Source organism: Chiloscyllium plagiosum, unplaced genomic scaffold (genome assembly GCF_037043375.1).
Source record: "Chiloscyllium plagiosum isolate Xiang-an unplaced genomic scaffold, Cpla_swu_hap1 HiC_scaffold_10, whole genome shotgun sequence".
In the NCBI taxonomy this organism is placed as follows: domain Eukaryota; kingdom Metazoa; phylum Chordata; class Chondrichthyes; order Orectolobiformes; family Hemiscylliidae; genus Chiloscyllium; species Chiloscyllium plagiosum.
This window is the reverse complement of record NW_028270148.1, coordinates 98,470,157-98,486,595: the sequence shown is the minus strand read 5'-3', so window position 1 is coordinate 98,486,595 and position 16,439 is coordinate 98,470,157. Positions and strand designations below refer to the sequence as shown.

General features: G+C 42.9%; 1 protein-coding gene across 8 annotated transcripts in view; it reads right to left on the bottom strand.

Annotated features, from left to right (window-relative positions):
• Positions 1-16,439, bottom strand: part of sash1a (SAM and SH3 domain containing 1a) — a 130,240-nt gene that overhangs the window by 60,109 nt on the left and 53,692 nt on the right. For 2 of the 8 annotated variants that reach the window (XM_043696468.2, XM_043696470.2), the window contains exon 1: positions 14,702-15,341. The exons of the other annotated variants lie outside the window; for them this stretch is intronic. In XM_043696468.2, coding sequence (XP_043552403.2) covers positions 14,702-14,800 — 99 coding nt within the window. In that variant the 5' untranslated portion in view covers positions 14,801-15,341. Of the gene's footprint in view, positions 1-14,701; positions 15,342-16,439 lie in introns of those variants that run through there. 8 annotated transcript variants of the gene reach the window in all.

Sequence of the window (16,439 nt, the reverse complement as noted above, 5' to 3'; positions counted from 1 at the left end):
TTATAGCAAGATACATGTGACAATAAATAAACCAAATCAACTGACCATCAGTGAACAGATTATTAGAGAAGTGCTGCTTGCTTATAACCTTGCTTTGCTGAGGACGGGAATTAAGCTTGGGGCAGTACAGCCCAGCTGGATAAGTTTTGCTTTTTTGTGAACAGGACATACCTTGGCATTTTCCATTTTGTCAGGTAAATGCCATTGTTGTAGCTGTATTTATTTTACCATTTGCCAGCTGAATGCATAGAATGGGTTCTTTCTTGATTATATGTTTTATTGAGATATGTCTCTTGATTAAACTTAAAATATAAGCCATAAGTATTAATTTAACCTGGAGCAGTGTTTTGGAGAGGAATAAGACAGTGCTATTTTCTGGGTCTGTAGATTGAAAGCAGCAAAATGGCCTTTAGTCGAGTGATATGCACTTCTTGTTGGATGTAGGAATTCAGGGAGAGTTTATGGGTTATTGAGGATTATATCTGCAAAAAATGTCTTTGGTTGCGAATCCTATCAGATCGAATGCATTGGTTGGAGAGACAGTTAGAGGCAATGAGGAACTTACAAGAGCAAGGGGATGTAATGGATGGCAGTTATAGAAAGGGGGAAAAGTCGCAGATGTAGTCGCATAGATGGGTTAACTCCAAGAAAGGTAAGAGAGGTAGGCAGTAGTGCAGGAGTTTTCTGTGGCTATCCCCATTTCAAATAAGTATGTTGTTTTGGAAGATGTAGGGGAGGATGGATTCTCAGGGGAACATAGCACAAGTTTCTGGTATTGAGACTGGCTCTAATGCAACGAGGGGTACGTCAGGTTCCAAGAGATAGATTGTGTTGGGGGGAACTCTCTAGTCAGAGGTTCAGACAGACGTTTGTGACTAGCAACGAAAAATCAGAATGGTGTGATGCTTCCCTAGTGCCAGGATCAAGGATGTCAAAGTGGGTGCAGAATGTTCTCAAGGGTGAGGGGGGCCAGCAGGAGATCATTGTCCACATTGGAACCAACAACACAGGAAGGGAAAAGGTTGAGATTCTGAAGGGACATTACAGAAGGTTAGGCAGGAATTTAAAAGAGAGGTCCTCAAGACTAGTAATAGCTGGATTACTCCCAGTGCAATGAGCTAGTGAGGGCAGGAGTAGGAGGATAGAGCAGATGAATGCATAGCTGAGGAACTGATATATGGGAAAAGGATTCACATTTTTGGATCATTGGAAGCTCTTTTGGGGTAGAAGTGACCTGTACAAAGAAGGATGGATTGCACCTAAATTGGAAGGGACTAATATACTGGCAGATTTGCTGGAGCTGCTCGGGAGGATTTAAACTGGGGGGAAAGAGTGGGAGGTGGGACCCAGGACGATAATGATAAAAGGGATCTATTTGAGACAAAGGTGAGGCAAACAGTCAGGGCAGACAGGGACAAATCAGAGAACAAGGTAGGACGGCTAAATTAAAATGGGCAAAGTTGGCTATGATGGGGAATGTCAGGACCCTTTGAAAGCCCCTGTGGGATCACAAAAGCTCATGCTCTTCTCTTTGTTGCAGTCATATGACTGCAAGTTATATACAGAGGGTTAAAAATGTGTTGCTGGAAAAGTGCAGCAGGTCAGGCAGCATCCAAGGAGAAGGAGAATCGACGTTTCGGGCATGAGCCCTTCTTCAGGAATGAGGAAAGTGTGCCAAGCAGGCTAAGATAAAAGGTAGGGAGGAGGGACTTGGGGGAGGGGCGTTGGAAATGTGATAGGTGGAAGGAGGTTATGGTGAAGGTGATAGGCCGGAGTGGGGGTGGGTGCAGAGAGGTCAGGAAGAAGATTGCAGGTTAGGAAGGTGGTGCTGAGTCCGCCTCCAACCTCATAGTCCCACAACCCTGCACCGCCCGTTTCTACCTCCTGCCCAAAATCCACAAACCTGCACCGCCCCGGTTGACCCATTGTCTCAGCCTGCTCCTGCCCCACCGAACTCATCTCTGCATACCTTGTCACGGTCCTGTCCCCCTTAGTCCAAGAACTCCCCACCTATGTTCGGGACAACACCCATGCCCTCCACCATGATTTTCGCTTCCCCGATCCCCAATGCCTTATCTTCACTATGGACATCCAGTCCCTGTACACCTCCATCCCCCATCACGAAGGACTCAAAGTTCTCTGCTTCTTCCTTTCCTGCCATACCAACCAGTACCCTTCCACTGACACCCTCCTTCGACTGACTGAACTGGTCCTCACTCTGAACAACTTCTCTTTCCAATCCTCCCACTTCCTCCAAACCAAAGGAGTAGCCATGGGCACCTGCATGGGCCCCAGCTATGCCTGCCGCTTCATAGGATATGTGGAACAGTCCAGCCTCCGCAGCTACACTGGCACCACCCCCCACCTTTTCCTCCGCTACATCGATGACTGTATCATCGCTGCCTCGTGCTCCCACGAGGAGGTTGAACAGTTCATCCACTTTACTAACACCTTCCACACCGACCTCAAATTTACCTGGACTCTCTCAGACTCCTCCCTCCCCTTCCTAGACCTCTCCATTTCTATCTCGGGCGACCGAATCAACATGGACATTTACTATAAACCGACCAACTCCCATAGCTACCTAGACCACACCTCCTCCCACCCTGACCCCTGTAAAAACGCCATCCCATATTCCCAATTCCTTCGTCTCTGCCGCATCTGCTCCCAGGAGAACCAGTTCCAATACCGAACAACCCAGTTGGGCTCTTTCTTCAAAGACCGCAATTTCCCCCCAGACATGGTCGACGATGCTTTCCACCACATCTCCTCCACTTCCCGCTCCTCTGCCCTTGAGCCCTGCCCCTCCAATTGCCACCAGGACAGAACACTACTGGTCCTCACCTACCACCCCACCAACCTCCATATACATCGTATCATCCGTCGTCATTTCCACCACCTCCAAACAGACACCACCACCAGGGATATATTTCCCTCTCCTCCCCTATCAGCGTTCTGAAAAGACCACTCCCTCCGTGACTCCCTCTTCAGGTCCACACCCCCCACCAACTCAACTTCCCCTGCAACCCCAAGAAATGCAAAACTTGCGCCCACACCTCCCCCCTTACTTCTCTCCAAGGCCCCAAGGGATCCTTCCATATCCGCCATAAATTCACCTGCACCTCCACACACATCATTTACTGCAACTGCTGCACCCAATGTGGCATCCTCTATATTGGGGAGATAGGCCGCCTACTTGCGGAACGTTTCAGAGAACACCTCTGGGACACCCGGACCAACCAACCCAACCACCCCGTGGCTCAACACTTCAACTCCCCCTCCCACTCCACCAAGGACATGCCGGTTCTTGGACTCCTCCATTGCCAGACATAGCAATACAATGGCTGGAGGAAGAGCGCCTCATCTTCTGCCTAGGAACCCTCCAACCACAAGGGATGAACTCAGATTTCTCCAGTTTCCTCATTTCCCCTCCCCCCACCTTGTCTCAGTCCCAACCCTCCGTCCCAACCCTCGAACTCACCTTCCTAACCTGCAATCTTTTTCCTGACCTCTCCACCCCCACCCCAATCCGGCCTATCACCCTCACCTTAACCTCCTTCCACCTATCACATTTCCAACGCCCCTCCCCCAAGTCCCTCCTCCCTACCTTTTATCTTAGCCTGCTTGGCACACCCTCCTCATTCCTGAAGAAGGGCTCATGCCCGAAACGTCGATTCTCCTTCTCCTTTGACGCTGCCTGACCCGCTGCACTTTTCCAGCAACACATTTTCAGCTCTGATCTCCAGCATCTGCAGTCCTCACTTTCTCCTATATACAGAGGGTGTCCACTTACACATCAGAATCGATGGACAGCTTTTTAGCTACATCCACTTGAGATCAAGAATAAAGTGCGCCAAGTCCTCAATGCGTTTGCTCTATGCCAATGATGCCTCACTAATATTCCATACTGAGAAATACCTGTAGTAACACAGACTCTCCCATCTGTTGAGAGTTTGATTTGACCATTAGAATCAGAAACACAAACATTGTAGTCCAGATCACAGTCATAATGCCATCGGTTAGGGGAGTCAAGGACCTAGTGGTACTATTGCCGGTTTGCCAATCCGGAAACCCAGGTAATGCCCTGGGCACCCAGGTTCAAATCCCACCATGGCAGATGGAGGGATTTGAATTAAAAAATATCTGGAATTAAAGAATCTAATGAGTACTATAAATCCATTGCCAACTGTTAGAAAAACCCACCTGGTTCACTAGTGTGCTGAAGGAAACTGCCATCTTCACCATGTGACTCCAGACCCACAGCAATGAGGCTGACTCTTAATGCCCTCTGGACAATTAGGGATGGGAAATAAATACTGGCCTAGCCACTGACGCCCTTATCCAGTGAATGAGTAAAAACAAAATCAGTACTGACATTTGTGACAATGGATCTAAGTTTCACAAACACAATAACTGTATACCCAAAGGCCCTGTGTTTGTTTGGTTAGCCAGCCACTAGGTCATGACCTGTTGGATATCCACACCTCTGTTAGAAGAACAGCTGCAAGGGAGCTTATGACAGTGGCAGACGGGGACCCGGACAACTGGAAAACAGCTGCCAAAAGGGTGTGACTGGTGGGAGGCTGACCAGTGTTTGTTGCGTGTATGTATGTTGGTAGTGGGGGGGGGGGGGGGGGGGGGCGCACTGGACGAAATAAAATGGAATGGAAATCTTAGCTGGCTAAGAACAGGGCCCAGAGAAACAGAAGCCAGCAAGTCTCTCACCTCTTCAATCCATTGTCTACATCAGCAGTGAGCGCAGCAGGCTCTGCCCTGCCAGAATACAGTTTCTGAAGGATACCTGGCGACATTTAACACAGTTTATCACCAAGGTGCCAATCAGCATCTCACAACACAGAAGACTGCCAAAGGTTACCTGCATGTTAACTTTTATGATTTATGCACAAGGTCACACAAATTCCATTAAATCTCGACATTTATTGTGCACTCATCTTTAAAAACAAATTATTGTTTCCTCATCATCCCAAAGTGGAAGATTTCATACATTCCCTTATTATATTCCAATGTTACCTTCTTGTTCAATTATTTACTCTGTATGTATTACTCTCTTTGACAGTCTAAATGTTCTCCTTATGGCTTGCTTTCCTTGTCTAGTTTTTGTCCCTAAACTTCACACATTGCTCTCGGTTAACTCATCTGAGCAACTGATACAGATACAAGTATATAACGATCTGAGATCCAAACAGTATCCTGGCAGGTTATAAACTGGTACCCCAAAAATGGCTTATTCCTTCTCTGAATCACAATAGCTGCCATCATATCCAGAGATGCCCACATCCTGAAAACATCATTTTCAATGAGTCCACTTCTTTCAAGTTGTTTCCACCAATGCAAATTCAAGAAGAACCATTTGCTCCCCCACAAGACAACATATAGAAACTAATACTCATTATTTAAAGCAGTGTGTAAACATAATGTGTTTTACAATTCTAAAGTTATATTTTTTGTAAGTTTTTATACCAAGCAAATTTGTTCACAATAATTCTTCAGAATGGTGAAAGTATTGCATTCTAAAAGTATTCAATCAAGCATTATCACCCAGAGGCAGCCCCTCCAATGTGTGCCCTTTGCCCCTCGATGAACAGATTAACAGTCTTCCAGACACAGCTGCACAATCAGCTCAACAAGTCATCTCTAAACAATTTTACTAGTGAATAGCAGGAAATAAACCAAAATAATCAAATCACAGGAAAGGAACCAGAACAATGAAACAATCCCAACCGCTGAGCTGACAACATCTCGGCTACAGTGCTGAAAGGTTATGCTTCAGAAAAATGCATGCCTCTTGTCTTAAGCCATCCAGAATAGCAATAGCAGTGACATCTACCCTGCAAAGCCAAAAACTGCCCATATGTGTCCCATCCACAAAGGTCAGATCAAATCTAATCACACACCTACCCACAACCAAGACTATTTCCAATCGTCAGCAAAGCAATGGAAAGTGCTACTAACAGTTCATTAAAGTTGCACTCACCAATATCTCTGCCAGGATCAATTTCTCCAGACTCATTCAAGACTGGATCCAAAACATGGAGAGAAGAACTGAATTCCAGAAATAAGGCAGGCAGCATTTGATTATGGAACTCTAGAACAATCTGGAATCAGGAATGCAAATGTTCAACTGGCTGGATTTAAAATGAACAATAAGCAAGATGACTCTGGTGTGGCAGACTCATGATTCCAGCACATCATCTCAAGACAGGAGTTCCTGAAGCAGTGTACCAAATCCAACCCTTTTTTAGGTGCTTCATCAATGACCTTTCCCTCCACTGTGAGGTCAGAAGAGCCAAGTTTGCTGATGATTGCAGAGTGTTCAGTGTCATTTGCAAATTGTCAAATAATGAAACAGTCTGTGCCTACATGCAGTACGACTTGGACAACCTGCAGGACTTGACTGATAAAGTGGCAAGAGTGTTGGATATGACTACCTCCAACAAAGAAAACAAAAACAAATAGCATGGATGCCGCAAATCTGAAGAAAAATAGAAAATTCTGATTATATTAAGGAGGCTAAGAAGCATTTGTAGAGAAAAATAGTTAATCTGAAATGTTAACTATTTCCCTTGTCACTAATATTGTCTAAGTCTTTCCAGCATTTTCTGTGCCAACAGTCTACCTTTCTCCCTTTAAAATCTAATGGCACTTCCAGCAGTGCAATCCTCCAAAACAACATTCTGAGGGCTTCACCACTGATCAGAAAACAAATGGGACTAGCTATAGAAATACTGTGACTATAAGAACAGCTCAAAGCCTGGGAATCTTGCAGCAAGGTCAGAGTACTGAGTACAAGAATTGGACAGTCATGTTGAGGCTGTACAGGACATTGGTTAGGCCACTTTTGGAATATTGCTTGCAATTCTTGTCTCCCTCCTATCGGAAGGATGTTGTGAAACTTGAAAGGATTCAGAAAAGATTTACAAGGATGTTGCCAGGGTTGGAGGATTTCAGCTATAGGGAAAGGCTGAATAGACTGGGGCTGTTTTCCCTGGAGCATCGGAGGCTGAGGGGTGACCTTATAAAGGTTTACAAAATCATGAAGGGCATGGATAGGGTAAACAGACAAGGTATTTTCCCTGGGATGGGGGAGTCTAGAACTAGAATGCATAGATTTAGGGTGAGAGGGGCAAGATATAAAAGAGACCTAAGGGGCAACTTTTCCACACAGAGGGTGGTGCATGTTTGGAATGGGCTGCCAGAGGAAGTGGTAGAGACTGGTACAATTGCAACATTTAAAAGGCATCTGAACAGGGTATAAGAACAGGAAGGGTTTGGAGGGATATGGGCTAGGTGCTGGCAGGTGGGACTCTATTGGGTTGGGATATCTGGTCTGCATGGATGAGTTGGACTATGACTCGATAAGTGACTCAACTTCCAACCACCCAGAGCCTGTCCACCATCTACAAGGCACAAGTCTGCTATGTGATGGAGTGAAGAGCTTATGCTCAAAACGTCGACTTTCCTGCTCCTCAGATGCTGCCTGACCAGCTGTGCTTTTTCAGTGCCATACCTTTTGACTCTGATCTCCAGCATCTCCCAATGTGATGGAATAGTCCGTACTTCCCTACTTGAGTCCATTTCCAATAACACGTGAGGAGTTCAAAAATGTCAAGAGCAAAGAAACTCATTTGACTGGTACTGCATTCATCACTGCTTTACAGATTCACTCCCTCAACCACTGGCGCACATCTACATGATACACTGCTGCAACTTACTAAGCTTTCTTCAATAGTACCTCTCCAATGTGTGTGTGTTTGTTTTTGCCACCTAGAAGGTGGAAGGCATGTGAAGACCACTATATTAAAGTTCCACTCCTAGACACACATTAACCGACATGGAAATGTATTGTCATTCCTTCGTTTTCCCTGGGTAAAATCCTCAAATTCCCTACCCATTTGTGGGTGCACCCACACCAGAAGAACTGCTGTGGTTTAAGATGGCTGCTTTCCACCCGATTCCCCAATCAATTAGGAATAGGCAATAAATGCTGACCTTGCCACTGGAAACTACATCTCATGCGTGATTACAAATACTGGGAGGTAAGCCAATTACTGACTAAAACAATGAAGGGTTCAACAGGCTTGACACAGAGGAAATGTTTCATCTTGTCAGAAAGAGAACTAAGGACCGTAAATGTAAGATAGAAACTAAAGAAATGCAATTAGGAATTCAGAGCAACATTGTGATTCAACAAACGGTGAGAATGTGGAACTTGCTACCACATGGACTAATTGAAATGAATCAGTTAGATACTGATCCATCTTCTCCATATGTTTATGATAAAGGAATAGAGGTTATATTGATTAGCTGAATTGGTAAGGAGGAAGGAGAAAGGAGAACATGTACAGTATAAACACCAGTATGTATATGTTGATCTGAATAGTCTGTTTCTTCAGTGTAAATCGTATGGTATGGGAAAAAATTTGACAAATGCATGCTATGCCCATTAACCCTTTACAGGACGTTCCAGAAACTCCACAATGGGTCTTCTGTTCTTTAGTACGAGTGATTCTGGTTTTCAAGAACCACGGTCAATGGTGATAGTGAGGTTTATCAAGTGTATTTCTTCTGCATTGCAAGTCACTGCAGAATTATAGAGCAGGAAAAGTAATAGTGCAAGAAGTTTTAAAAATTTAAGCCCTCAGGAGAATGTCATCAAATAATAGGACAGTGATGAGGAGAAATGATTACATTTTCAAAAATTTAACTTAATAGGCCTTGATGGCAATTTCTGATAAAATTGCTGAGGATGTGGGAGTGGGGGCTAAAACAGGTATGGTATTCCAAAGAAGACTGCACCAAGTAAAACTGAAGTAAAACAGTGCACTAAGTAAAACTAAAAATAAAAGGAAATACTGCAGCATCAAGAATACTGAAAATGAAATTTTGAAAATTTGCAGGAAACACTCAGTGGACCTGGCAGCTTCTGCGGACAGATACTATGTTAACATTTCAGGTCAATGATTTTTCATCAGAAATGGAACAGATGACGAAAGCCCAATAATCTAAAATGTTGACTTTGTATCTCTCTCCACAAATGTTGCCTGATCTACTGAGTACTTCTAACATTTTCTGTTTCTGAAGTAAATGATTAGCTATGATCCAAGTAAATGAAAGAGCAGGCTCGATAGGGCTGAATTTCACAGTCCTGCTTTAATATTCCTAAATACTTTGTTACAATGGATCAAAATTTAAAATTTAATTTTTTAAAAAAATTATTAAACATTAAGCCTGTCCATTAACATGCAGGTAAGAAATAAGCAGTCACCTCAGATCTCCTGTCCTCTCCCACCTCTCTATGATCTTGCCATAAAAAAGTCTGAAAGTGAAGACATAGCTTGCTTCTGATAGCACTTGTGGCATGATCTTGTGCAAAAATCTATTATGTGCAAGGCAACTGGCTCATAGCCATGTATTGGTGTAGAGAAAGGTAGCTAAGCAGTGGGAGAATGGGAGTATTTTACTCTCAACTTCATTCAGAGTCCCTTAGATAGTTGGAAGTCCATCCACAGAAGACTGCAAGCTGATCAGCTTGAATGGCACATCATTAAGGGACTACAGGACACTGTATTGATTGATTGCTACCCAATATAGGATAGTTGTATAAAACCTATATACAGTTATTCATCAGTTATATTAAAGTTTGTTGCTTGAAACCACTCAGATCAGAATCTTATCACAGAACTATGTACATGAGAAATCTGCACGAGAAAACTCTGCACATGAGAAATCTCTGAATCACATCGTTGTGTGAACGTTATGTCTACTCCTTTTGCTATTACATGGTGTTTTGAGAGCCACATTTTCTCTTCATTTGTATGAGGAAAAGGGCTTTTGTGTCAATGCCACAGTGACTTCAATTTTTTTGTAACAACAAAGCTGGATAATATCTGTGCTAAGTACAACTCAGATTCAAAGAATCGTCAAATTTAAAGTAAGTTCCTCTTCTCCCACTCACTTGTGGGATAACTAAAGAATGCAGGACTTTTCAACATAAATTTTTAATGCCAGATTTGAAGGAAAACTAAAACGAAATGGGCCAGAAACCCTACATTGGTTTGTTGTAAAAGCAAAACTTGGTTAAAAATATTTAACAAAGAACATAGAACTATTAAATTTGATGAAAATCAACTGGCATGCTGGGAAAGCTTGATAAAATTCATGCATACTATTGTCATTTTGGACTGTTGGAGACAAAGTTATTCAAGAGACTTACTGTACTTTTAAACAGATTAGTGCAAGTTAAAAGATAAGGCAGCTGTCTGGCTGGACCTTGGAAATCTAAGAGAAACTGTCAAAGACATGAGCAAGTGCTTTGCAGCAACAAAAAAGGATATAAAAACACTTTTACAGAGATCTCCAATGAACAGAACAAGAAGCAATTCAAAGAAGACGTCATCTAAAAATTAATCTCTCAGTTATCCAGAAGAAATCTCAACTTTGCAACTCCAGATAAGACTGGATGCATGTTTGCTTGTAAAACTATTGAGCCAATAAAATTAATTATTCAAGGAGGTATTCCATTCTTGGCTGTTTTTTTATGCCTCATATCCTAAACAGCAAAGAATTAAAAATGCAACAATTTATCAAGACAATCTATATACTGAGTTCTTCTACATTTTCAGGAAGCCTATGTCCTAGACCTTTAATATTGGGGGACATCCGAAAGACTGGCTCTTTCCACACAGAAGGGAAGCCTATAGCCTGGACTTGAGACTAATTTGCTGTGATATTGATACTGCATCATAGAACTTCTTAGGAATGTGTGAGAAATAGAAATGATATGTAAAATAATCAGATTTTACAAAGCTCTGGTGGAAGCTTATGTTCATACATTGTGAACCACGTCTTGTGGGGCTCAGAACACTTGAACACAATGGAAACTTAATTTCTAAGATAAAAACCAGCGAATTATCAAAGTAACTGGTGGCCAACTGTAACTGGATTTATTTTCCTGAAGTCAAAGACCTCAGAGATCTGACTAAACAGAATTTGATCTCTCCACATAAATGCAGAAGAGACAATGGCTGTCAATGCAAAAGAATTTCACTTCACAAAGTGATACTCAATTCAAGTTCGTGTATAAAATGGAGTTTCACCAAAATACATTCAAGTTATAGACTATCAACAATCTGAATATAGCAGAAGTGATTATAAATAGTGTATCCGATATCAGAACATACTCAAACTGGCTGTTAGCAACCCTGCTTCAGAAAGTGGAATACACTGGTGTTTACCATTAATAAGAATACCCGAGACACCTGAATAACCTAAAACCGGTGTGTTAGATAACTGAACATGCTTGATTTATCTTCTGGCAACAGTGTGCCAATTACTTGGACACGACTTAAAATACATTAATATGTATAGCCTAACTGAACAGGAGTGACACTGCAACAGAATACTGAACAGATATGAACTGGCTGTTCGTGACAACACATCAAATACCTGAACATACCCAGATAACTCATTGGTAACAACATGCCAGAAAACTGCCCGCTCTAATTGACCATTAGTATTAATGTGCCAGATATGTGATTATGCAATTGATCATTGTTAACAGTTCATCAGACAGGTGAATACACTCAGACTATTCATAATTGAACATCAGGTAGGTAAACACGCATGGACTGTCAGCGCATCAGATACTACAGTACTCAATGACCATTGGTACCAGTGTATTAAATAACTTGACACACTCTGGACCTAGCATGTAACAGATGGATACTAGGACATGCTTGAAGTATTATTTTAGCAATAATGCGTATCATTTACCTGAACATACTAAAACTGATGATTTGCAACAATGTGCCAAAAAAACTAACCACACGGGGACTGATCATTACTAACAATGTGTTCAGGTATTTGAAAGAATCAAATAGACTGGTGTGCAAGTGCATCAGATACCTGAATATGTTCAAAATAACTTTTTGTGTGCAAAGTACCTGAACTTTTATGAGCTGACTATTGAAAAAGTTCATCATATACCTAAATGCTCTTGAATTGCATTTGCAACAGAACTTTAAACCTTCAACTGACCCTAGATATTCTCAAACTGACTATTAGTTACAATAGATCAAATTTCTTCAACATTCAAAATGACCATGAACAACACTGTGAAAACTGAACACACAAACAGATAGTTGCTAACAATGTAAGAGAAGACCTGAGCTCAAAAAGATGGTGGTAAGTGTGTCAAATACTTGAACATTTTAAGTTTAGCATTAAGTAAGACTGTCTCAGATATGTGAACTTACTCAAACTATACATTAGTAAAAGCATGTTAGATATCTGGACAGTCCGAAGCAGAACAAAAGTGCATCAGATAGCTAAACATGCTCAACTGCTCAATAATGAAGTGAGTCAGATACCTGACACATGAGCTGACCATCACTAGCTAGATAATACAACTGTTATTAACAATGCATCTGAAGTCAGAAATCACACGAAAACAGATTGTAGTCCAACAGGTTTAGCTTAAATCACAAGCTTTTGGAGCATAGACCCTTCATTACGTGAAGTGAGAGAGAAGCACACAGAACACAATTTATGGGCACAGAGATCAAAAGATCATACAAATGGTGAGTGGAGTGTCGAACAATAAGACTGCAGGTGACCAAAGGTTTTAGACAATGTGAGCAAAGTGTCAATAGCTAAATAATAACTGAAGGGATGACCTATAATACAATTAAATGTGGCAGAGTTAGAATTACAAAAAAAATTAAAAATAAGATGGTGCTCGAGAGAAACCATTTAATGTTATTTAACAATGTCATGTTATTACAGTCAAATAAAAAGCAAAAGAACAGCAGATGCTGTAAATCAGAAGCAAGGGAGGGGTTGCTGAGAGGGGCTCAGCAGGTCTGTGAAGAAAAAATCAGAGTTAAATCAGGTCCAGCAATCTTTCCTCTGGCTTTTCTTCACAAATGCTGCTAGAGCTGCTTGGCTTTTCCAGCAGCTTCTGTTTTTGTTCCATGTCATTCCAGCCATTTGGTTTGTCTTCAGCACCATATTTTAATTTTTTTTTGTAATTATCTCTTGGCCTCATTTAACTGGATTACAGGTCATCCCTATAGTTATTATTCAGCTGTTGACACTTTATTCACACCGTCTAATACCCTTGATCATCTGAAGAGAATTATTATTCAACAACCCACTCTCACCATTTGTATGATCTTTTGATTTCTCTGTGCATAAGTTGTGTGCGCTTTTCTCTTACTTCACTTGACAAAGGAGCTATGCTCCAAAAGCTTGTGATTTCAAATAAACCTGCTGGACTATAATCTGGTGTAATGTGATTTCTGACTTTGTCCATCTTAGTCCAACATCGGCACCTCCACATCAAGGCAGCTGAAAGCTTAGGAGATACCCAAACATGATTAAAATGTAATAAAATTCCATTAGAGATGAACATGCTTGGATCAGCCACAAGTAAAATTGCATCACCTAAGTGGACACACTGAAACTGACCTTGTGTAATATCTCATCAGAGAGCTCACACCCTCCAAGATGACCATAAGTAACAATAAATGAGACACCAACCTTTGGTAAGAATACAGCAAATGACTGAAAAATGTCAAATTAACCATTGTTAAAGCGTGTCAAATAATTGAACTTTCTCAAAATGATTCTCGATTACCACAATCGAATGACATGAACTAATTGACCATTGTTACCACTGCATTACAGATAACAGGTGTACTGAATGACCATTATTAACAGAGTGTCAAAAATCAGAACATCCTCCAACTGACCATACTAGTACTGGTACATCAGATGGCTCTCAACTAACAACTATTAAGTGTGTCAGTTAGCTGCACTCTTAAATTGACCATTAATTATAGTACAGATACCTGTACAGTCTCAAATTGACCCAGTACCAACTAACATCAGATATATGACATGCTCAAACTGGCCAATACTAATGGTAAATCAGATACCTGAACACACATTCTAATCAACACTAACAACATGTCAGATACCTGAATACAATGCTTTTACTAATGAATAGTTTGAGTAAAGTCACATATCTGAGATTCTCTTACTTAATGGTAACAGGTACATCAGATACCTGAACACAGTCTTAAATTGGCCACTACCAAGGGTACACCAAGCAGATGAACATGTCCAAAATGACAACTAGTAACTGTGCGTCAATATTTGAATACACTTGATTGAATTATTGCTAACAGCGTGCCAGATATTTGAACATGCACGAATTCACCGCTGGACTGTTGGTCAGATGCCTGTGAACACTCGAACTGACCCAGGTGTATCAGGCTCCCAAGCTGACAGGTGAGAAAATACCGGAATATCCTTTCACTGACCAAAATATAAAGTGCACCAGAACATTGAGATAAACCGACTGACAGCCACGATTGTCAGAAAGGTGGTAAAACCTCTGCCGCAAAGCTCTCGTGAGGAACCGTGTCTTAATACCTGAACATGCAACTTGAGTGTGCTTTCGCTAACACAGAAGATGGACCAGATCAAACAGTGAAGCAATTAAATCTGAGGGAGAACCGAATTGGAAAATGCTTTGAAGTAACTGGTCGGAGGCTCTCTTAAACATCTGCTCTTCCTGACCGATTTTCCTTTGGTTTGCTTATTCCCCAGAAGGAAACCGCCGAACAACTGAACCTTCCTGAATGACACCACCCATACTCCCCCTCCCCCAACTCACCAACATCCCCATCATATCCTTCCAGAGGGTGCAGAACGCTTCGGGCAGGTCGGCCGAGAGGGGCGGACACTCATGGGGAGTATCGGGGTCTTCATCCATCGCACTGTTCCCCAAGGTCCTCCGATCGACGGCAGCTCAACCACGAGTCACTGGTGAAGCTCCGAGGCTATCAATCAGGGCAGCAGACGACAAATGGCCCTCAACAAGGGAAATGGGAAGGAGGGGAGAGAGTCGACTGGCCCCGCTCAGCAAGGAATCTTCCCAACCCCCTCAGGAGCTCAGTGGGCCATCCACTCCTCATAGCCCGGCCTCAGTCTTTCCCTCCCCCCAACTCACCTCCTCTTCCAACTCTCTGCCTCCCTGCCGAGCCAGGGAGGGGTTGGGGGGAGAGACAGACAGACAGACACACACACAGAATGAGGGACAGCTCGCCGCCTGTCACTTCTGCAGGATTCCACCCCCCGGCCACCACCAACTCCACAAAGTTCCCTCAGCCAGATGCCCGGGAGATTCCAACTCCAAGCGAAAACAAAACTTTTCTGCTCTTGGCCAAGGCGAGGAAGGGGCGTGAACGGGGGGGGGGGGGTTGGAAAGGCCGGCGGTCCTGCGAGATGAACGAATTCGCTGGAGCAAAACGGGTCCTCCTCGAGAGACGGGGAATGAAAGGCTTCCCGACTCCCGAGAGCGGTGCAGATCTTGAGATAGCCGCCTCTCCCCTCCCCTCCTGCCAAAGTGAGCTCTTCCTCCTTCACATGACTCTCTCCCACATTTCCCACCCTCCCCTCGGTATCAACACTTCGCTACAAAAGCTGCTCTGATGTCAGATGCTCCCGGAGAACAATCGCAGTGTGTGCAAAGTGCTGCATCTGCTTGACTCAAGTATTCACACGGACACATTCAAACCAACAGCCTAACAAAGGGAAAGTTTCAACTCTGAGGCAGACTGCACAGTCGAGGCTGTGAACTTTGGCCGCTGGAAAGCTCACTCCCTTCGCTAAAACTTTACCACTCTCTACCACATCACCCCCCCCCCCGCCCCGCAAAAAAATAGTTCTTGCTTTATAGAACGGTGAGAGAAAGAGAAACTGGAGGAATGGATAATGTGACGAGTAGTTTTCATCGATTCTCCTCAGTTTCCACTGTCAGCACAGCAGAGGGTCCGGATCGAAGTCAGTCAGCAGATTAGTTTTGGAATGGTAGTGCTGATAAAGTGAGTTCCTTTAAAACGGCGAAGTTGTGGTGATCTGGAATGTGTTTCCCGAGCACACAGTGAAAGCGGATTTAACAGAAATGCAATTGGAGCTTTTGTAGGCAGCTTCTTATAAAGTGTTTTTGCTTTCCTCCCAGTTTCTCACCGTTGTCTCAACTTCATTCAGGGAAACTGATATTCTGCCTTCCCCCTCCCCCCGCCATGACCAGATGCTTCGTTATTATAAAACAAAGAACCGCAGGCATCGAAGATCTTAATCAAACAATAAATAGACGTTTCCGGAGAAACTCAGCCGGTCTGGCAGCATCTTTAATGAGAAAGCAGCGTTAGTGTCAAGTCCACTGATCCCTATTTCAGAACTGACTGCAGCTATGAAAAGGCGAAACTGATACCGATAACTGGGTGGAAAAGTGGAAAGAGAGCGAGCCCAGACAGAGATAAAATAGAGATGGGCAGACAAAAGGATTGTTGATAGTAAAATACGGATGATCTGGAGATGCTGGTGTTGGACTGCGGTGTACAAAGTTA